This window comes from Schistocerca nitens, chromosome 1 (assembly GCF_023898315.1).
Source record: "Schistocerca nitens isolate TAMUIC-IGC-003100 chromosome 1, iqSchNite1.1, whole genome shotgun sequence".
NCBI lineage: Eukaryota > Metazoa > Arthropoda > Insecta > Orthoptera > Acrididae > Schistocerca > Schistocerca nitens.
Window position 1 is genome coordinate 470,133,146 of NC_064614.1, and position 22,787 is coordinate 470,155,932.

A 22,787-nucleotide genomic window follows, 5' to 3' on the forward strand; every position below is an offset into this window, starting at 1 on the left:
GTTAAACAGTAACATTTCCCAGTCACACTGGACACTACTGTCACAGCAAGTAAATGTGGAACTGATGGATAGTGTTGGTGTCATCCACAGAAAGAGGTCCCACATCAATGTTGGTATCTCATGAAGAAACCACAAGTAAGACCAGTCGCTGCCTGATACAGCAATGAATGAGAGGTGTTGGTGTGGACACGTCCTCAAGTGATTCCATATGCCGCCACTGCTGGAAAAGCAATTACATCATAGCGCAGTGTCACTTAGGCCCACATCATTGTTTACGACAATAGCATCACCTTACTTCAGAGCCAACAGCATGAGTTGTATTAGCTACCAGAATTGTATATCGAAGTTAACAGCCAATTGTATATGGAGAGACGACTTTCATTCTGTATGTATCAAGTGATAAGTTAGAGTTCAGAGACAGTAACAAATACATAAGTGATATTCCAGTGGACATGGATTGTTTCCACGTAAAGTAGCTCAGATTGTGCACATTTTAATAAAGAGATTTCATATGTTTTGTGTGTGTAGTAGTATGTACTCAGCCTTCTCCAGAAGTAAATCTAGCCTTGCGAGGACCCACTACAGTGAGGATCAAATACCTCAAGTAGTTTCTTTCGTCTGGCACTACAGATAGACCATAGAGTCTATATTATAGATTTCTCGTTATCCCTGAGATCATGTTTAGACATATCTGTGACATCCATTTAGGCAATTAGTAGATAAGACTAAAACATATAAAGTATGTAAGTCTTGAATGTATATGAAGACATAAAAATTAATTTTTACTGTGATAAACAACACAATGAGTAAGATGGGCATAATGCAAAATCTGTGTCTTTCTTAAAATGAGGTTGTCAATTTGGACCTAGATCTACCGATAAACCAACATACCCTGTGAAATTAGTTAACTTTCCATAAAGGCAACAAAGGGAACTCTAATCTGAACCCATTTCATTAAAACACAGTTAAAGTTCTGCATATACATCTTATTTTCTATATCTTCTCATCAAGGATACTGTCAGAGTGTATTATCATGTGAGTATGTATCTCAATTTCTTTGAAGATGTTCAGTGATCAGCATTTTTCTACTTGTGAAGAATGGTGCTGTTTTTTGTGATGTCATTAACAAAGTGCTCGCATTCTCTTAAATGAGGACAAAATGCAGAAGTATCGGGTTCATTAAAATTAATATGTTCTCTAAGCCTCGTTCTTAAGTTTCTCACTGCCCAAAATAAAATTTATCACTGTGTGTGATAAATTTTATATTCTCCAGTCATGTTATATGCGTGACTCTTATGTACATTGTGTATAATGCATATCCTAAAGTATTCTCTGTTCTGCATATTGGTTACAGGACAGAGAACATCCTACAACAACCTCCAAACCTCCCCCATGTCCCCTCATAGCTGACAAACCCTGTCTTGCAGACCTACTACATTTACCCCACCCTCCAAACTCCCTCCCACTTTCCAAAGACCTCACCTTTTGCCCCACTACCAAATACAATAAGGCAGGACTGGTTAAAGACATTCGCTCCTTACCCTGGTCCCTACTGTGGAAACACTTTCTCGCCACCAATCCTACTGATCAGACTCAACAAAAAAACCAATGCTGAACCCTGGCTGACTCAGTTCACTCCTCCACTGCCTCCAAATCACTCCCTGTTAACTTTCCAGAATTTTGTAACCTCGAACCTTGCCTCATCATCATTCCCTAAATCCCTCAACATGCAAGCTAACCTTACATCTGCATAAAGAATCACAGTCCACCATTTAAAAACTGATCCCACCCTTATAATCCTACCTGTGGACAAAGACTCCATCACTGTTGTTTCGAACCACAAGGATTACCTGGCAGAAGAACTCTGCCTGCTGTCAGATACATCCACCTACAGACCTTGCCACAGTGACCCCATTCCAGAAATGCATCAGGATCTCTAGTCTCTCCTCAAATCCTTAGGCACATTCCAGAATTTCTCCCTGGAGTCCATGTCTCTGCTCATCCCTACCACTCCACACACTCCTACATTCTACATGCTTTGTAAAGTCCACAAAGCCAGCCACCCAGGATGCCATCTCCCTTTATACTAACGTCCCGAATGCCCCTGGCTTTACCGCTATTGAGCACTATCTTTCGCAATGCCTGACAAATTCCATTATCTACAAACAAATTCAGGGTATAGCTATGGACACTCTATATGGCACCAAACTATGCCAACCTATTCACACGCCATCAAGAGGAATCCTTTCTAAATACCCAGAGTCCTAAAGCCCTCACCTGGTTCAGATTCTTCGATGACATCTTTGTGGTAGGAACCATGGGTGAGGATAATCTATCCACATTTTTCCAGAACCTCAATACCTTCTGCTTCATTTGCTTCATCTGGTCCTACTTAAACCAACAAGCCACCTTCCTTGATGTTGACCTCCACCTCAAAGATGGCTACATCAGTACCTCTGTCCATATCCAACCTACTAAACCACCAGCAACACCTCCTCTTCGACAGGTGCCACCTGTTCCATACCAAGAAGCCCCTTCTGTACAGCCTAGCCACCCATGGTTATCGCACCTGCAGTGATGAGCGGTCCTTCTCAAAACATACCAAGGGTCTCACTGAGATCTTCACAGACCATAATTATCCTCCCAACCTTGTACAAAACAAATCTCTCATGCCTTATCTTTCCAGTCTTCCACCAAATCCCTAAGTCTCACCGTCCAGCTGCAAAGGAGCATTTTCCTCGTAACTCAGCACCCCCCTGGACTGGAGCAACTGAATTACATTCTGCACCAGGGTTTCAACTACCTCTCGCCGTGCCCTGAAATGAGAAATGTCCTACCCACTATCCTTCCCACCCCTTCCACAGTGGTGTTCCGCCATCCACCGAACCTACACAATATACTCGTCCATCCCTACAACTCCTGCTCCCAACCCCTTACCTCATGGCTCATATCCCTGTAATAGACCTAGATACAAGACCTGTCCCATACATCCTTCCACCACCACCTACTCCAGTCCAGTCACAAACATCACCTATCCCACCAAAGGCAGGGCTAGTTGTGATATCAGCATTGCTGCATCCTATGTGGGTATGACAACCAACAAACTGTATGTTCGCATGAATGGCCACTGACAAACTGTGGCCAAGAAACAACTGGACCACCCTGCTGCTGAGCATGCTGCCCAACACAACATTTTTCATTTCAATGACTGCTTCAGCCTGTGCCATATGGACTGGATCCTTCCCACCAACACCAGTTTTTCTGATTTGCACAGGTGGAAACTCTCCCTGTGATATATCCTACGTTCCCGTAATCCTCCTGGCCTCAACCTTCATTAGTCACTGTCCTTACCATTGTCATTGACAAACACACGCAGTCTTTTCGCACCCCCGACCCGCCACCTCTCCGCTGCTTACCGTCTAACCATCTCAACCTCCCGACTGCACCTAGCTGCCCTACCCTCTCCATCTTGTCCCTGCACACTCCCCAGCAGCATATCACATCACGGCCCGCCACCCCTAACCCCACTATACCTCCCACCGCCCACCCCAGCCTCCTCCTTACCCCCACCCAGTTGCATCTCCCGTCATGCACTGCTGCTGCTGCTGCTGCTGCTGCTGCTCGCAGTGTGGCTTCAGCTGCCAGAGACTGCAGTCATGTTGTGTTTGCATTTGCATTTGCGCGTGCCCACTGGTATGTGTATGTGTGTGTGTGTGTGTGTGTGTGTGATCTGTTTTTGGCAAAGGACTTGTTGTTCTAAAGCTTATTTTGTTGTGCCTATCCTCGATTCAGCATCTCCGCTATATGGTGAGTAGCAACTACCCTTTTCATAATATTGTTACATACCATCCTGGATTTTCCATTGTTTTATCCTTTAAAAAATACTTACAAGCTGTGGAGCAGCAAGCATATAAGATTTTTATGTTCCTTAGTTGCTTCTATGCTCTTTGAGATGTCTGTCTAAGCATCTAAATGAAAGGTGGATTGTTTTGTGCTATACGCATTTTGCTTCTTTTTATTTAGGAAGTAGCCTCAGTGGTCTGTAATACATAATTGTTTTAAGTGTATAATAACTGTGGCACATAATGATTACAGGTATGTTACTGTGTTACAGTTGTTTGTTCTTCTCTTACCTTTAGGAAGGACACTACTTTTAGAAGCACAAATTTCAAAAGGTTAAATTGCTATTTGGTTCTACTCATGATTTTACAATATTAGTATTCGATATGTGTCAATCTGGAGTTGTTCTTAATTGACCTGCATACATAAGGATGTCCAATTTTTGGCATTTTTTCAAGATCAAGTCCCATCACACAACACATGCACGCCATAACAAACAAATATCAAAGTATATACAGACACAGTAACACAAACTAAAGATGAATTAAAAATGCACAATGACAGCTGGAAACATTATATAAGGTAAAAACACACAACCAACACAAAGTGAAAGAGAAGTGTTCAATAGAAATGTGTTTGAAAATGCCAAAATCAGACATCCTGGTGCAATCAGGCTGACTAGGTACAATTACTGCGCCACACATATGGGTTAATAAGACTACAAAATTGTGAACTAAATACATAAAATAAACATTTGTTATGGGCCACTTAAGGCTATTCATAAAAAAAAAAGAGAGAGGCAAAGTGCATTTCGCACAAAACAAACAGCCTTTCATTTAGTTGCAATTGCTTTTAAAGCTGGAATGGAGCTTAATCATACTCCATCTGCAGTAAGTACATTTTATCCCTGACATGACAGCATTACATTCATCTTTTATAAACAATTTATCAAGCAAGTCAGTCACAATAAAGTTTACACTGTATTAACAACTTTTTTAATTTTGTTTCAGGGTCAATTTGATGCAAACTAACTTAGATCCAGTTCCATATTTATCTACAGCAGGAATCAACAAATTCATGCCACAAGTAATATTACACACAGACCAGTAAAATACACATTGAGCTACTGTACTTCATGCCACAGCAAGGCAATCTGATAAGCAAAACAATGTCTCTTCCTGTGTGGGAATAAGATGATCTGTATGTGACCACCAAGGCACATAGACACTACGACACATAGAAGTTTGAGTATGGCAGTGAGCTGTGAATGGACAGCCAAAGGGATTAAGGTAGCTGTTCATGTAAAGTGGGAAATTCGGGTTCGATTTCTCATCTGGCACAAATTTTCATGTTACTTGTAAATCATGTAGCCAGTGTACAATTGTATTTGCAGTGTGTAAATACATTTTATAATATTACGTATCAAAAGGATATTTTTGTATGAAGGTAGAATGCAAATGAACACGTATATTGCTCAAAAATATTGATATTTAAAAGGATGTTTCATCTAACTAAAAACGGAACCAAAAGTAGAGTTTTTTCTGATGGAAACAATGTACTTTTTATAATGGCACTTTAGAGTTCTTGACAAGTCAATTTCAGCAACAGTAATAGAATTTTCAAATCCACTACCTTTTTGTTTAAAAATATTACTACTATTATTTTGTTTGGTCCTCAAAGCTGTAAGTTCCAGACGCATTTCTTTTTTTACATTTAGGCATGTTCAGTAGATTTAATCTAGAACAATACAATTTTATTTCTAAGTGCAATACTTATAGGGAGTGATTCAAAAGTTTCAAGACTTAACTCAGAACTAGAAATTTATTGGGCATTTAAGTACAGGGGACTAAAACTCTTCAAAATATGATCCTTCAGCATCAACACAGCACCACCAGCACATCTTCCACTGTTCATAGCCCTTCTGGAAGGCCTCGGGCATCATGTTGCCAAGGACTCTCGTCGAAGCCTGCTGGATGGCGTTGATGGAGTTGAATTGCTTCCCTTTTAGGTCTGTCTTGATACGGGGGGAAGAGGAAAAAGTCACCTAGAGCCAAGTCGGAGCTGTAGTGTGGCTGCGGCAGTGTCATGACATTGGACTTGACCAAAACTTCAGTGGTGGCGCATGACGTGTGAGTGTGTGCGTTGCCGTGGTGGGGAATCCAATCACCGTTGATTGCCGGGCGGATGCGGCGAACTCGATCCCACAAGGGCGGAGCACTCCGGTGTAAAAGTCACCTGTGACAGTCTGTCCACGAGCAACAAACTCCACTCCTTGTGAATCACTCCTTTACCATACAAAATCAGCATACACTTCACACATGACTTACACACGCGAGCTTTCTTGAGCTTCGGCAAGGAAGCAGTGTACCATTCTGAGTTTTGACACTTCGACTCAGGATCGTACTTGTAGTCCCAGGTCGTATCACCAGTAACCACTTTCTCCAGAAGACATTTCCTGGAAATCAGTCAAGCACCGTTTCTTCTGATCCACCGAGAAAACTTTTGTCGCACACTTTTCACATCATCAAAGTCTCCATCAGAATCCTCCAAACCATACTCTTACTGAGTTCCAGTTCATTGGCAATTGATCTAGTACTAAGATGACGGTCATTGTTTAATAGTTCCTGCACTCTCTCCACATTTTGATCTGTTCTGCTTGATGATGGCCTCCGAGAGCGGTCATCGACTTCAATATTCCCGTGGCCATCTTTGAAGCATTTGTGCCACATGAAAACCATTGCACAGGACATGGCTTCTTCCTTAAAGGCCTCTTGAATCATATCGAGTGTCTCCGTGGCAGTTTTGTTCAGTCGCACGCAAAACTTAATCGCATAACGCTGCTCCAAGTGCTGCTCGAGGTCAATGACATGCACTCATGTTGCAAGCAATGCGCACTCTCCAGGGTTCTGGAGGCAACTGCTGTGGCGTCAGTTCGTTCCTTTCAAAAATGGCTCTGAGCACTACGGGACTTAACTTCTGAGGTCATCAGTACCCTAGAACTTCGAACTACTTAAACTTAACTAACGTAAGGACACCACACACATCCATGCCCGAGGCAGGATTTGAACCTGCAACCGTAGCGGTCGCGCGGTTTCAGACTGTAGCGCCTAGAACCGCTTGGCCAGTCCGGCAGGCTCAGTTCGTTCCTGGGACCCCCCACTACTCCCCAAACTGGCAGAACCAGTCCACACATGCTCCACTACTTAGAAATGAATCAATCTTGAAACTTCTGTATCACACCTTGTATAGATTAAAAAACAATTCAAAACATAATTTTTACACAAATAAATTACTTTTTATAGTTATTCATTTTCCCAACTGAAATCTGTATTTCCTCTCATCTGGTCATGGGTTACAGATTGCACTGTCACTTCATTTATAAAGCATAGACATATTTTCAAGTCACAATCTTATGTCTCAAAGTTTTATATGTGAAGCGTGGCTGCAATCTTTAACCTATGAGCAGATGATAAAAAACAAAGATTTCGGCCAGAAAAATGAGCAACTGTCAGCAGTACTTTATTTATGTAAAAACTGTGACATGAACTGTTTTCTAATCTACAGTACCACATATAAAAAAACCTATATATTAGAGATTAAATCAATTGAAGATACCTTAATATAATAAAAAAACTGTATATTACAGATTACATCCATTGAAGATGCCTTAATGTAAAAGGCAAAACACATCTTGAACAAATAAAATACACTGCACAAGAAGAAAGATGTTTGAATTTATAAAACAAATAAAAAATATTTCTTTCTACATGTTGTAAGGTTGTGAACTTATGAGAGTCTTTGCACAGATTAGGCATACTGCCTCTGTGAAACACAGTGACCTACTCATAAAAACGATTTATTATATCTGCCTCCGGTGGCATCATTACCAGTTTCATATACTGCCAGGTCATGATCAGACAATCTGGTTAAAAAGTAGGAAAGAAAAGGGAAATAATAAAATACTAGGAAACTAAGCTGCAGATTAGATTGATTTCTGTACACATGATGTTTCAGTATACTATATAATCTATGAAAATTATGTGTGACAGTAGAATAAGACTCTTCCATAAAAAAATGATTTCACTGACACCATTCGCTGATTTCTGAGAGATCACGATTACAAGATATGAGACAGGACAATGGGCATGTGTGTTGTTGTACACATGTTAAAAGTTCACAATATCAATCAGGTGAATAATATTAGTACTACCTATAACAAGATATATAATATTAAAAATGCAATCATCTATTGCATGTATATAGCTAAGAAGATTATATTAAGTAATGCGTATTTTAAACGTTCAGAGTTATAATTTCATCCTCTCAATTTTTTGTATGAAACACTTTGGCAGAATATGGCAAAGTAACATCATTACATTGCACCTATTCCTTTCTGTTCAATCTAAGACTATTATGTACTTACCAGTGCATATCTTTTAACTGAATTGCCTTTTTATTGGGGTGATCCACTTCCTTCTTGCTGTTGGTCATAACTCCTCCTAAGTCATAACCCACTGAAAATAAAAAAAAAAAAAAAAGTTGAACTCCAAGCAACTCTTATAACTAAGTAAACATCAACTTTTTAGTTACAAAATTTCAAAATGCTTTGTAGTAGCTCTTCCATGGGACAAAGCTAAATAGGACAGTGAACCACCTATGCTTACATAAAAATTCTATACCAATTATTGCTAAAACTACCACAATAAAGAAATGTTTCTGACAATTTTAGGTAACTGCTGAAAAATTATAAACACAAAGAGTTTTTGTCAATTATGAAGTGGCGTTTACATAACAAAATGGAGTACTTGTGAAGTTTTGGATCTGTTTTCAGAAATGAAGACACAATATGGTGTATGCTCCTCTGGTCAAAGAGTAATACACACAAAGAACAGCACTTTCTCACTAGTATGCCATACTGCAGAACAGTGTGAACTGACTGAAGGACTCAATTATCTGCTTAAAGGATACACAGAAGTATTCCCTTGCTAGTTTGTGGAAACATTTTTGTCAGTGACAGGTGAATGTTGACTTACATGCTCTTCTGAAAGTCTCAACATTTAATTGTGTTTATGCGATGTGATCAGGCTTGTTAAGGACTGTACCATAAAAGAGTTTCAACTCATCTTTCTTCCACTATGAGTCTCTTGGTGTTGACTTGATCAACAGATCAGCAAAGCAATGAAAGTGACTGGGACTCTTTGCTTCAGTACACATAGACAGACATCAAAACATGCACAGAACCCAGTTGTGATTTTGATGCCTCACACTGTGAAACATTTCCATTCTTCTTCACAAAAATTCAAGTTCAACACTTGCAAATCACTAATATAACACTTGACTATGAAAGATGTAGGACTTCATTTCAAACACATGGAGAATCATGATTAAACAGAGGCATACAATTTAGAATAGGCCCATAATGTGACACACATGTAAAGCTCATCATAGGCTTTATTTCATGGCAGTGCTGAACTTAATACAGAAGGATGAAAATGACAAGAATGTGAAAATAAATAATTTTGGAGTATTTCTGGAGCCTGAGAAAGAAGGAACATTAGGATGTAACATATGGATGACAAGAGGTCATCAGATACAGGCTCTGAAGTGAGAACCAAACTATCACAGGATTCTACTTAAAATGCATTTAAACAACTTATCCAAGACTACACAGATAGTGTGCTGCAGAAAATGTCAGATTTCTTCATTCAATACATACTCTTGTTGAATGCCAGTACAGTACTTCAGAGGACAAAATTAACATGTATTTTATTTCAGTCTTTACTGGTGGATTGGATAAATTTAATTGATGTGACTTTACTGAAAAATATATAAGTGGGGGAGGAAGGGAGAGGGAAAGTGGGTGGCAGACAGAGAGGTGAGGGGGAGGCAAAAATTAGGAAGGTGAGGGGAGAGAAAAAGAAAAGGGGGGAGGAGTGTTTAGACTTGCCAACATAGCAATGGAGAAACTTGAGAGTAACAAACAAATGCAGACAGGAGGGAGCTGCGAAATTGCATATGTCACAGGTAAGAAACTGGAAAATGAAAATATTGACAATGATTATGATTCAATGTTGTAGAAACAGACATTGTACAACTGAAATATTGTGTTAAATTTTGCAATGTTCTTACAAAAATGTAAACAGCCTATTCCAAAATGGAAGGCGGTGGTGATCATCTGTCAAAGAGACATTCACTCAGTTTTATGACACAATTTCCAGTGAGCAGTCATAATCTTTTGTCGATGCCACTCAAAATATGTGTCATTAAGACATGGTGCATTAATTAATGCTACATTACTTAGCATGAAATTTGTTGTTATATGTCTACCATGTCAATGACATTCCTAGATTTGGTGGAAGCCACATTACATGTATGAGGGTTGCCCAGAAAATAATGCACCACATTTTTTTTTTTTCCCTGCAACAATCCTTTATTGAACATAATGAAAATTACACGCATGAAAGAATGGTGTTTTATCTACACATCCTATTTTTCCACGCAATCTTCATCTCATTCTATGGCCTTCCTCCAGCACAAATCAAGGGTGTGTACGTCCTGTCGGTACCTATCCTTGTCCTGGTGGCAGAGCCAGTGCTACACTGTGTGAATCACTTCCTCATCATCCTCAAAACGTCTTCCACGAATGGCATACTTTAATAGCCCAAACAAGTGGAAGTCAGATGGAGCTGTAGGGTGGATGGGCTAACACTGTCCATTCCTATTTTGTGATGTGTTCAGCAGTCAACAGACTTGTGTGGGGCCGAGTGTTATCGTATTGCAACAAAACATTCCTGGGTCGCTGTGGTGCCAAAGTTGCCAGAAACGCGTCTTGAGTTTTTTTAATGTGTTGACATACGCTTCTGAATTAATGGTACTGTCTCTTGGCATCATATCAATGAGAATCACACCTTCACAGTCCCAGAATATGGTGATCATGACCTTACAGGCGGAAGCAGTTGTTTTGAATACTTTCTTCTGTGGGGACTGGAAATGGCGCCATTCCATTGCATGGTGAACCCAGGTTTCATCACCTGACACAATTTGGGACCAGAAGGCCTCTCCCTAACTTCAAAATGTTGCAACAAAACAACACAAATGTTTTTCTGTGTGATGTGTGATCCACCATTAAGACACCGCAGGACCGATCTTGCACACACTTTTGAATATCCAAGAGTGTGGATAATTGCATCCACAATTCCTTTGCTAACTGATGGATGCAACGCCAACTGCCGAGTCGTAATGCGTCTCTCCTCATATCCTCGCTGCAATATGTCAGGTGTGACAGCCTCAGATGGTCTCCTACACTGCTGCAAATCGTAAAGCTCTGCGAAACTGCTTTCTGATGACCTCACCCTCCGTGCCCAGCGACTAACTGCACTTCTGTTGACAAAAGTGGCTTTCCCATCAACACCACAAGGAAAGTGATGGATGCCTTTCCTCACAGCCAACACAGATCTGTAATAATACAAATTGGTTGCACTGTTTCTGTCATATGATCAACCCCGCATGCTCGATGGAATTTCCAGTAAGCAGACTTGACGAAGTTTTCAATGGAACTGAATAACACAATTCGCTGGATACCTCCATCACATAAGAACTATCAACGCTTCATTGGTGCAGTAACAGCAGCAGCTAAAACGTATATGCCAAGAGGATACCGAAAAGAATATGTTCCAGGATGGAATGATGACAGTGAAACACTGTACCAACACTTACAGCAAAGTGGTGACCCAGAGATAGCTACGGAACTACAGTCCAGCTTGGATATATCTCAGAGGCAGAAATGGGCAGAAACAGTCAAAAATATGGACTTTACCCACTCGAGCAGGAAAGCATGGAGTCTTCTGAGAAAACTGGGAGGAAGTGCACCAGCATGCAGAAAAATTTCCGAAGTGACACCAGACCAAATTGCTTCCCACATCATTACTACCTCAAGAGTGCCTCCTGACGAGAAACATACAAGACATATCAGATGACAGCTTCATGACCTGAAAAAGTTGGCATCTCCCTTATCTGAGTATACCCATCCCTTCACAGTTTCAGACACTGACTCTAGAGTGAAGGACCTCAAACCTCTTAAGGCACCTGGATTCGATGGTATCTATCCAGAATTCCTGATCCATATGGGAGGAAAAGCTAAGAAATGGCTGGAAGAATCATCACTGACATCCTGCTGACTGGTCAACTTCCATTGGAATTTAAAAAGGTGAAGATAATATCTGTTCTGAAACCTGACAAACCCAACAACACGGTAGAAAGCTATCGCCCCACTGCCCTACTTAGCTGCTGCTACAAGCATTTTGAAAGGCCAGTATACAACAGAATAAGTAGCACTATCCTAGAGAACATTCCAGTTGATAAGGCAGGCTTCTGACCAGGGCATAGCTGCTACAACCAAGTATTGTCTCTCACATCCTTCATAGAGTCAGGGTACCAAATGAAGCAGAAAACATCTGTGGTGTTTGTTGATCTAACTGCCGCCTTCGACACTGTGTGGAGGGAAGGCCGTATCTACAAATTTCTCCACATCATACCCTGCAGAACAATGGCTCGACTGATTAACAACATGAAAGCATTTGGAAGTTCCAGGTAATCACTGGAAGCAATATAAGTAAGGAGAGGAAGCTGAACATCGGATTGCCTCAAGGATCAGTTCTCTCACCACTACTGTTCAACCTATATCTATCTGATCTACCTGACACTTCGTCCAGAAGATACTGCTGTGCTGATGTCCTGGCTCTAGCTGTTAAGACACCAGGAAATGAAGACAACAGAAGAGATTCTAACCAATCACCTGTCTGCATTAGATAATTACTTCAAAATCTGGAGACTCCAACCTGGTGTGAATAAAACAGAAGTGTGTTGCTTCCTTTTAAATAATTGGTTGGCGAACGTAAAACTGGAAGTAAGTTTCAGAGGCAGAATTCTTCATCATAATTGGAGCCCAAAATATCTTGGTGTCATCCTGGACCATACACTATGCTTCAAACAACACAATCTTAACTTAGCTCAAAAGTTGAGGACTCAAAACAACACACTCCATGAGCTATGCGGAACTACCTGGGGATCTTCAGCAACCACCCTGCATTCTTCAACTCTGGGCTTGGTGCACTCAAGTGCTGAGTATTGTGCACCTGTTTGGATGAACAGTCATCATACAATTCTCGTCGCTACCCAACTGAATACGACAATGCACATAATATCTGGCGCAATCAGATCTACACCAGTTTATTGGCTCCCACTGTTAACCGGTATAATGCCTCCTGATCTGCGCAGATGCACTGCCCTTATGAGAGAATTCCACAAGATCTCCAGGAATCTAACCTACCCGTGCATAGCGACCTACCACTATTAATTCGTAAAAGACTGAAATCACGCCATCCAACTCTGTGATTGCCGAGGATTTTAAACCTCTTGAAGAATGGAAAGGTCAGTGGAAAGCAGTGACGGATGTGCGCCTACATATCATCATCTCAGGTGCTAAACTTCCAAGTGGATTTGACCTACCACGCAAGACCTGGACTACACTCAACAGAATCCGTAACGGCAATGACCGATGCACGGATGCTCTCTTTAAGTGGAAGAAGCTGCCTAATCCAGCCTGTGACTGCGGGGCTCCGTACCAGACTGTTCACCACATTGTTAGTGAATGCAGGATTCGAGCCTATCACGGTGCTGAGGAGAACTTCCTGCCAGCAACTCCAGATGCAGTGCACTGGATTGAAGAACTGGATATTCAGTTGTAAAGACAAACTTAAGTTTCTTGTGTGTGTCAGTATGTTCACATGTGTATGTAATTTAATTTTATGATATGTCTGTATTAGCCATACGCTAAATAAGTAATGTTGAAAGCAGATGCTCCATGGACTTTGCAGAAGCGTTTGTGAATATTCCCCACAGTTTCTTTCTTTGCAGTGAGAAATTCAATGACGGGACATTGGTTGTGATGTACATTACCTACAGATGCCATTCTGAAACTGTCCTGCAGCTGTCTGAAGTTACAGAAACTTCACATGCTCACTCAGAAGACTTCAAATAATACATATGTAACGTTTTGCATTCGTAGAATTGTTTTCAGCTGAGGGGGGAAAAAAATTGAAAAAAAATTGAGGTGCATTACTTTCTGGACAACCCTCGTATGCAACAAATTCTACTGCAAAGTAACATAATATAATATATGCAAACAAATGAGGAAGTCCCCTTAAAAATACTGGAACTGTCTGACTAGCATATGGACTTTAGGCATCATTTTTCTCACACCATGTATCTAATAAGTGGACAATTACAATTGGTTTGTGTGACAAAGGTGGACCAGGACACTCAGCACATTACTGCTAATGCAGTGGAAACACTCTTGTTTCAGTATATTTAATTTTTGCAAGGTTTTAGTACTGACCATAAACCTTTTCAAATTACAGGGTAGGAAGCTGACTTGAAATACACATTTTGTCTGAAAAAAAGCTAGATGTAATAAAAGAAATGATGTAAGATGGTCGTTTCTGTCTGTTAATACTGGCTTGATATTAACAAAAATTTGAAAAAGACTACTGTATTTTTAATTTCTTGTGTAACATATAGTACAGAAATAGTACCTGTGCATACACATTATGTGATCAAAAGTATCTGGACATCCCTATGTAATGCGGAATTGACCACTAAGTGTCATGAGAAGTGATCTGCCAGCACAAAACAAGGTGGGATGTATTGTGCATTCAGTAGAATAGCCGTAACAGCCAACTAGGTCAGTCACAAGAGCTCAGTGACTTCAAAAATGGGGTAGTCATTGGATGTCAACTGAATGACAAATCCATCAGGCACATTTAAACCCTTCTACAGCTGTACAAGTTGACTGCTGGACATGTGACTTGAAGTGGAAACACAAAAGGGCAACTACAGCTAAACCAAGAAAAGGCAGACCTTGTGCAGTCCAGGGGCCATCAAACACTGTGGAAGGAGGCTGTAAAAAAGCATATTAAATCACCAGAAGGAATCATTCAGAGTTCCAAAGTGCTATCAACAGTCCAGCTAGCACAATGTGTGTTAGACATTTAAAAATGATGGGGTATACTGGTTGATTAGCTCCTAATAAGCCACACATTTCTGCAGTCAACGCTAAGCAGTACTTAAGTTCATGTAAAGAGCAATGCCACTAGACAGTACATGGCTTGAAACAAATGATTTGGAGTGACGACTCACACTATACCTTGTGGCAATCCAATGGAAGAGTGTGGGTTTCGGTTTGGCAAACATATGGAGAACATAGCCTGCCATCAAGAACAGTGTCAACAATCTCCATATCTACATATATACTCCGCTAGCCACCAAGCAGTGTGTGGCAGAGGGCACTATTTGTGCCAAAGAGTCATATTCCCACCCCCCCCCCTCCTGCTCCCCCACCCCCCTCTGTTCCACTCGTGGATTGCGCGCGGGAAAAACAAGTCTGAAAGCCTCAGTATGAGCTCTAATTTCCCTTATCTTTGAGTGGTGATCATTGCGCGATTTGAAAGTTGGTGGTAATAACATATGCTCGACATCCTTGGCGAAGGTCAGAGTTTGGAATTTAATGAGCAGCCCCTTCCATTTAGCGCGTCGTCTGTCTGCAAGTGTGTCCCACTTCAAACTTTCTATGAGATTTTTAACGCTCTCGCGATGGCTAAATGTACCAGTCACGAATCTTGCTGCTCTCCATTGGACCTTCTCAATATCTTGAATCAGACCCAACTGGTAAGCATCCCATACAGACAAACAATACTCTAAGGCTGGACGAACTAAAGTATTTTAAGCAATTTCCTTTGTTGAAGGACTGCATCACTTCAGGATTCCACCAATAAATCGCAATCTAGAGTTTGCCTTACCCGTTACTTGTGTAATCTGATTTTTCCATTTGAGATCATTTCGAATAGTCACATCTGGATACTTGACGGATGTTACCGCTTCCAAGGACTGGGCATTTATTTTGTACTCATACATTAATGGGGATTTTCACTTTGTTATACACAGTAGGATACTCTTACTAATATTGAGAGATAACTGCCAATCATTACACCATGCATTTATTTTCTGCAAATCTTCATTGATTTGTTCATAACTTTCATGTGATACTATTTTCCTGTAGACTACAGCATCATCAGCAAACAGTCTAATGCCACTGTCAATACCATCCACCAGATCGTTTATGTAAATCGTAAAAAGCAGCAAACCTATTACGCTGCCCTGGGGCAAACCTGATGTTACGATGGTTTCTGTTGAAGTCTCTCTGTTCAGGATGACATACTGCACTCTGTTAGAAAACTTTCTATCCAACTGCATATGTCATGAAGTACAGAGGAGGTAATTTTACACTATACAGCTGTTTTTGCCCTTACGGTGTGGCTCTCTTATTGAGCTTAAGAAAACCCTAAATAGGGAATGGTATGAGCACATTTCACAGCACTGTCTAATGCATACAGTAGAGGAACAGTTTGGCGATGATGATTATTTTTATCATATGGCAGTGCATCCCGTCATAAAGCAGCATCTGTGAGGCAATGGTTTGTGGACAATAACATTCCTGCAATTAAATGGCCTGCCCAGAGTCCCAATCTGAAGCCAATGGCAGCTTTAGGATGAGTTGGAGCATCAACTTCTCTCCAGACCTCAACTTCTAACATCATCACTACCTTCTTTGGTTTTGGCCATTGAGGAAAAATGGCCTGCTATTCCTTTACAGGCAGACACCTCATTGAAAGAATCCTCAGTAGAGTTCAAGCCGTCATAAAGATGGTGGATATCCTTACATTAATGTCCACTAATAGATGTCCAGATACTCTTCATCAGATAGCACAATCACTCAGAATAGTTATATTATTACTTACTGTCCTCTGGATGTTTAACTGATGAGAAGCATCCATCTGCAGAAATGTACAGCAGCAGTGCTCCATTTGGTGGTAGCTCTTTAAACCCTGGAAAAACAACATTTCTAAATGACCTGAAGTGAACTACGAAACATCCTTAACGGGCAACTCATAATAGAAAAATGATGGCATGTAATAAAGTTTATCAGTATATTAACTGGTGTGTAAACGTGCAATTAGTGTAAACTAAGAAGACCAATCCTATCCTTTAAGAGACACACCCACATTACGTGGTAACAATACCACAGTCATCTCATCTCATTAACATTCACTCCAGTAATTGTTCTGTCCAAATCTGTTACTGTAACAAGAAAAGAGTGGCAGAGCTACAACGAGTGAAAAGAAGTTGTTGAGGTGTAGCAATGTACATCAAATTTTTAAGTTTAAAAATTGGAAACAAATGACAAATTGAATGAAATTTTGCAATTTACACTATGTCATAAAGAACCATTTAAATATATTCATAAACAAAAACTAGCTTAACACAGAACTTAAGCTGCCTCTTCCTTTTTATATTTTTTGATACAGCCTATACCTGTAAGTTAACCCACAAATTGTGAATTCAATACCACTGAAAATTCAGACTGGTTAAGCTGCTTTATACACAAGGCAGTAATAAACAACTTTTTTTAATTAACAAAAATGAGGAGAGACAACACCATCTACAGCTGATTGATTGCGCCCCCCCCCCCCCCCCACACACACACACACACAAACAAACAAAAATCGACTTCAGTAAAGCCGACTAATTGTGAGCGATTGGGCAGACTAACAGAATTGGGTGGAGAGGAAGATACTGAGTTAACCAGAAGGGCAAAAGATGTACATGGCAAAACGTGGGTGAGGACACAATGAAAGACATGCTGAAAGAGGGACAGGTGGCTCTTAGAAACAGTAGCATAAAAAGTACAAAAAAGAAGATATACACAAAATGGAGGAGCACTACAATATTGCATTTGTTGGGAGGGAGAACACTTTGAGTGATTAGGTAGTGTTACAGTGTCACTTTTTGGGTGTCTGTCTGGTTTTTGTGTGTGTGTGCGTGTGTGTGTGTGTGTGTGTGTGTGTGGGCAGGAGTGCCTGCGCGCATGCATGCGCATACCTAAATCAGAAAAAGAGCAGTAATTTTAAAGCTCTCTGTTGTTGCATATTTTTACGTATCAATCAGCTACAGCTGCTTGGCCATCTTTCCTAATTTTTGGATACTGTTTCAAACCTCGAATTACTGTTAATGTAACAAAAATTTATTTTCATCACTGTAACACACTGTATTCCCTTTCACTGTGATGGCTGATAGTGTGTTTTAAATATTTATTTCCAGAAAAGAACCTGCACAAATCTGCCACTTAGTGAAAAGGAATGTGCAGAAATTAGTTTGAATTCTTCCATAAGAATGTCAACATTTGTCTCTGAACTTTCACTTTATATATAACCTACCACTTTCATCAAGAATATTTAATTTGAAAACTATGTCAACACCTACATGCTCCAAAGTTGTACATTCACTCACTAGCTTCAGCACTGTAGTTTGCTCACCATATGGTAAAAAATTGTTTATCAAACCTTCCGCTGAAGATTTTAACTGTGCAAAGTTCGGTACTTAATTATAAAAGCTTTAAGGTACAATTTTCATGCCTCAAAGCATAGCCTTATATTCTGTAAAGAAATCATATTCTGATACTTTCTGTTAGATTAACACTTTGCGGTCTAGCTGCGAGCTATGCTTGCAGTCCCTGCAGTATGCGTTGCCGACAAGCGACGAGCTACACTGCAGTGAAAGGGCTACACTCACAGTTCGTGTGCTTCATCATGCAGCTTGATGTTTTAGTTATGAGAAAAATCCACAAGAGAAATGTTCGTGTCTTTAGCTTTTGACATATCCACGCGACAGCAGTGCCGGCAAGATGTCGCAATACAGATGAAGAAATTTTGGAGGTTTTATTCAATGATTCGGGGTCTGAAGAAGAATTTTGTGACAATTCTGAAGATGACAGAAATATTGCAGGTAAATTATAACATATTTACTGAAATTTCGATTTTGTGAAATGTTGTAATATGTACGAAAAAGTAGGCGGCTTGTATACTTTTGTTATGTATATTTCCTGTAACATATTTTAGACTTCTAACAATAATACAGTTTATACAGTTGTGCATATGACTTCTTTATTTACAGAATAAGAGCTTCAGAAGGATATTGGCATGACATCTCAACAGGAAACACGCCCAGCAGATCACGAATAAAATATAGACTGTATAAAAGTAAACAATTTTGGCCAGTGTTGTGTAATAACTGGCCATGATGACAGGGGAGGAACAAGTAGGACAGAACCCTTCGACTGTATGCGACAGACTAACTGGGTGACATTTTGGAAGAAAAATTCCTCCAACTGACAACAAAGCGAGGACGTGCAGATCATGTAAAACGTGTGGTGACAAGGCTAAAAAAGAAACTGGAAAGAGAAAAAGGAAAGAAATGACATACTACTGTCCAATGTGTGTTGTTGTTTTCTGCATGACAGAATGCTTTGAACTATGTCACACGAAAGCCAATTACATATAGAAATGATTTACAAAAAATAGTAATGCAATATAGATGCGTACTGTGATTTTCTTTATAAATACCTTTCAGTTTGTTTTTACAAAACATAAACAAGTGTAATATTCTTTCTGCTTACAATAAATCCTACTACAAAACTTTATTTACCTTTTTTCAGCTAAAAAACTTGTAACAGTGTAAATTTAAGTGAAGTTGGTAACTACAATCTGTTACTTCATTTTAAAGTTTAAAGTACAGTGGTAAAACACAAAAAAACTGCAATGATTTATCTGTAACCGTTCTCGAATTATGATTTTTTGAAAAACGACAAAAAACAACAGCCTTGTGTGCTAGAATGTCGTACTAAGTACCAGACCTTAAAGTGTTTAAGCTGAGTGCTACAGTAGGACTTGACCTGGAACCTTGCCTTTTGTGGGCAATGTTCATACTAACTCAGCTATCCAGATCTGTCTCACAACTTCATTTCTGCCAGTACCTCTCTCCACTTTCACATCTTGAAAGAGGGGTGCTAGCAAAACTGAAGTTGTGAGGCATGTCATCAATTGTGTCTGAATGACTCTCAGTATAAGAACTGCCCACCGAAGGCCAGGTTCTATTCCTCTTTCAAAACAGCACACACACTGATGTAGACTGAAAGATTTACTAAGGAACCAAAATCTTTCAGGCTACACAAGTTTTTCTTCCCTGTCTTTGTGAAAAGGTCATCCACCAAGTTTGTTTCTCTTTCTTTCTTTTCTAGAATAGCAATAAGTATTACAATAGTTGTATTACCTTATAAATAAATAAAAAACTTTTTTATTTTAAATTCAGTGCATTAGTATTTGTAAAATGACTCTTAGTGTTAATTAAAAAATGACGATCATTCCACTTGGGACCTGTGGAATGGTACATTAGCTTATTTGTTTTAGTTGTAAATATTTGTCATGTATTGTTGTTTTTCTGACATGTTCCACATCCTGGAGGACCTCCTCACTACAGATCAATTGGAATGAAAGTAAATCTAATCTAATCTAATCTGTGGTTAACAAGTGCCTTCCCTTCCAACAGATTAACATGGCTTTTCTTTGGTGTTGGTGACTGGGAAAGACATGCAGAGTCCAAACTGAATTGATGTATCCAATTTTGCTTTTTCAATGACGAAACACACTTCTGATTACAATAATGAGTAAGAGGGACACCATCATACGCCTGTACAATTGCTGAATTTCCTAACGGACCTCAATCCTCATTCCATCATGTCCAAGTAACAGCATCTATTGTGTGGGAATGTGTTTTGAGGGTGAGCCCTGTAAACCATTTCACCATTGAATAATTTAATGCAAAGCTTTTCCATTGCACAGCTGCTTCAACATTTCATAGGATGTATGATGGATTTCTATAGAGAGGAAAAATTAATAACAACATAATTATTTAACTACATTTTCTGCAGGATAGAAGTTCCTGTCAAGCATTCTCTTGGAACTGCTGCTGTCAAAAAATATGTACACATTTCAATTTTATTTTAGCAACTCTGGGCACTCCTTCCTTCTTTCTTAGGCAGTGGTTTATTACAACATACATTTTAGAAAGATAACATAGTAAATCCTCATTATCCATGGATTTGTCTGTAATTTTGGAGACACATTACTCCATCATTTTCTACAGCCTCTCTGCATTTAATTATCATCTATGACCATTCCAAGATCAGTGGTAATGAAAAGCCTACTTGAATTTGATGCTCAATTGCTAGAACTTTGATGCTGCAGTTCTCTAAGGAGAACTCATATTGTCATTTCACCTCTATACCGTATCAATGGTCAGAAATATGCAACTGTACATGTTACATTTCCAATGAGAAAGAAATTATTCATCTTTCAGGGATTGATAACATAAAGGTGCATCTCCACTACTTTTCATTAAATTTCTGTCAATATAATGCTCATAAAAGATCTTAATGAACATCAAACACTGAAGAGAAAGTTTTCATTTAACTAGCCATATCAAATTTGGATAAAATCCCAAGCTTTCATTGACCGCCTCCATCATCATGTAAGGTGCTATCTGACAGTTGTGAAACTAGTGAGACTGCCATTTTTATGCACACAGAACAGCATTCGATCAGCTGGATTATGTCACAGAGCTGGCACATGCTGAGCTGGTGTCTTCTAAATCCATAGACTACATTGGTGCTTAATGACCAGCATTACTTGCAGCGTCATCACTCACATCAGGCGGTAAGCTAGGAGAAGTCTTCCTGTATGATCTTTCTTTATCAAGTGCAGCACTATTCCACACACTGCCTTGCGCACAGCCAGTGTTTCTATTAAAGTTGTTATCACAGAGTCTAATTTCCACTTTGTCCCTAATAACACAGTCTCCATTCTACCTGAGCCAGAATTCTCAATTTTCAAATAAAATCTTGTATTTATGTAACAGGTTATGCTAGAACACCACCAATTTTTAAAAATGCCTCTATTTAAGATGATATCTTTATAGACTGTCCATTTTAAACTACTGCTATGCTTACAAGGAATATTATAAATCCCTAGAACTCCAGACCAAGATAATCTTAAAAATGTTGCAACATTTCTTTAATTTTTCTGGTTGGCCAGATGACTGGTCTTATTCCTTGACTGTTTAGGAATCTACCTGTCTTACTTTTTGTTGCATCACAGAATGGAAGCCACACTACGTGTTGGTCCTCCTGGTTTGGCTGAACACCATAGCATCTTGGTTTCCTCAATACCATTGACCTAATATCGCAGACCAAACGCTCGTTCCTTCTGAACACTATTTACAGTTGATTACTCTTGGAGCTGTGGTGCTCCTTGTTCAAAATTGTCCTGAGTCCTGGCCTGTGTATTAGAGTGTTCAGTATAGCTTTCTCTGAGCCTGATGATGGAAGCTTTCAATACACAAAATTACCAAGTTCATCTGGTTTCCTTTCAACCAACATATCTAGCAAGTTCTTGCCCCCTCAATCTCCATGGTAAATCTAATGTTTATATGTATACCATTCATACGGTCAATGAATTGCTGTAGTACCTCAATGCCATGTGGCCACATCAAGAACACATTGTGAACATATTTGAAGAAGCAGGATAGATTGAGGGTGGAGACTGTCTAATGCTTGTTTTTTGATGGCAGTTACCTCAGACAATTAATAATAATTTCCAATGTACCAAAAATAGGTGGTTGTAAAGGCATGTCAAAATAATTTTAAAATTTCAAGGAAGAACTGAGGAGCCAATAGTTTTAACATAATTTCTACTAGCACCTTTGTAAAAAGGGAGACCATGTCAAGGCTGGCGATAAGTTTCCTGGTGCCTATCCTCACCTGTTTTATGATAGCTGCAAACACTTATGAGTTCTTAACATGGTATTTATAGTGGGTAACTATAGGTGACAATAATTAAGTTAAAAGGTTTGTCAGCCTGTATACAGGAGAGATAATATACTGATGACTGGTCTCAGAGGCACGCCACCTTTGTGTACTCATATTTTTGTGAGATCATAAT

General features: G+C 39.6%; 1 protein-coding gene across 2 annotated transcripts in view; it reads right to left on the minus strand.

The window, feature by feature from the left end:
* LOC126251906 (protein SCAI) overlaps positions 1–22,787 on the minus strand; it is a 97,364-nt gene that overhangs the window by 25,186 nt on the left and 49,391 nt on the right. For both annotated transcript variants that reach the window (XM_049952644.1, XM_049952636.1), the window contains exons 10-11: positions 16,695–16,781; positions 8,264–8,354 (exon numbers count right to left, since the gene is read on the minus strand). In XM_049952644.1, the coding sequence (XP_049808601.1) occupies positions 8,264–8,354; positions 16,695–16,781 (178 nt within the window). The remainder of the gene's footprint in view (positions 1–8,263; positions 8,355–16,694; positions 16,782–22,787) is intronic.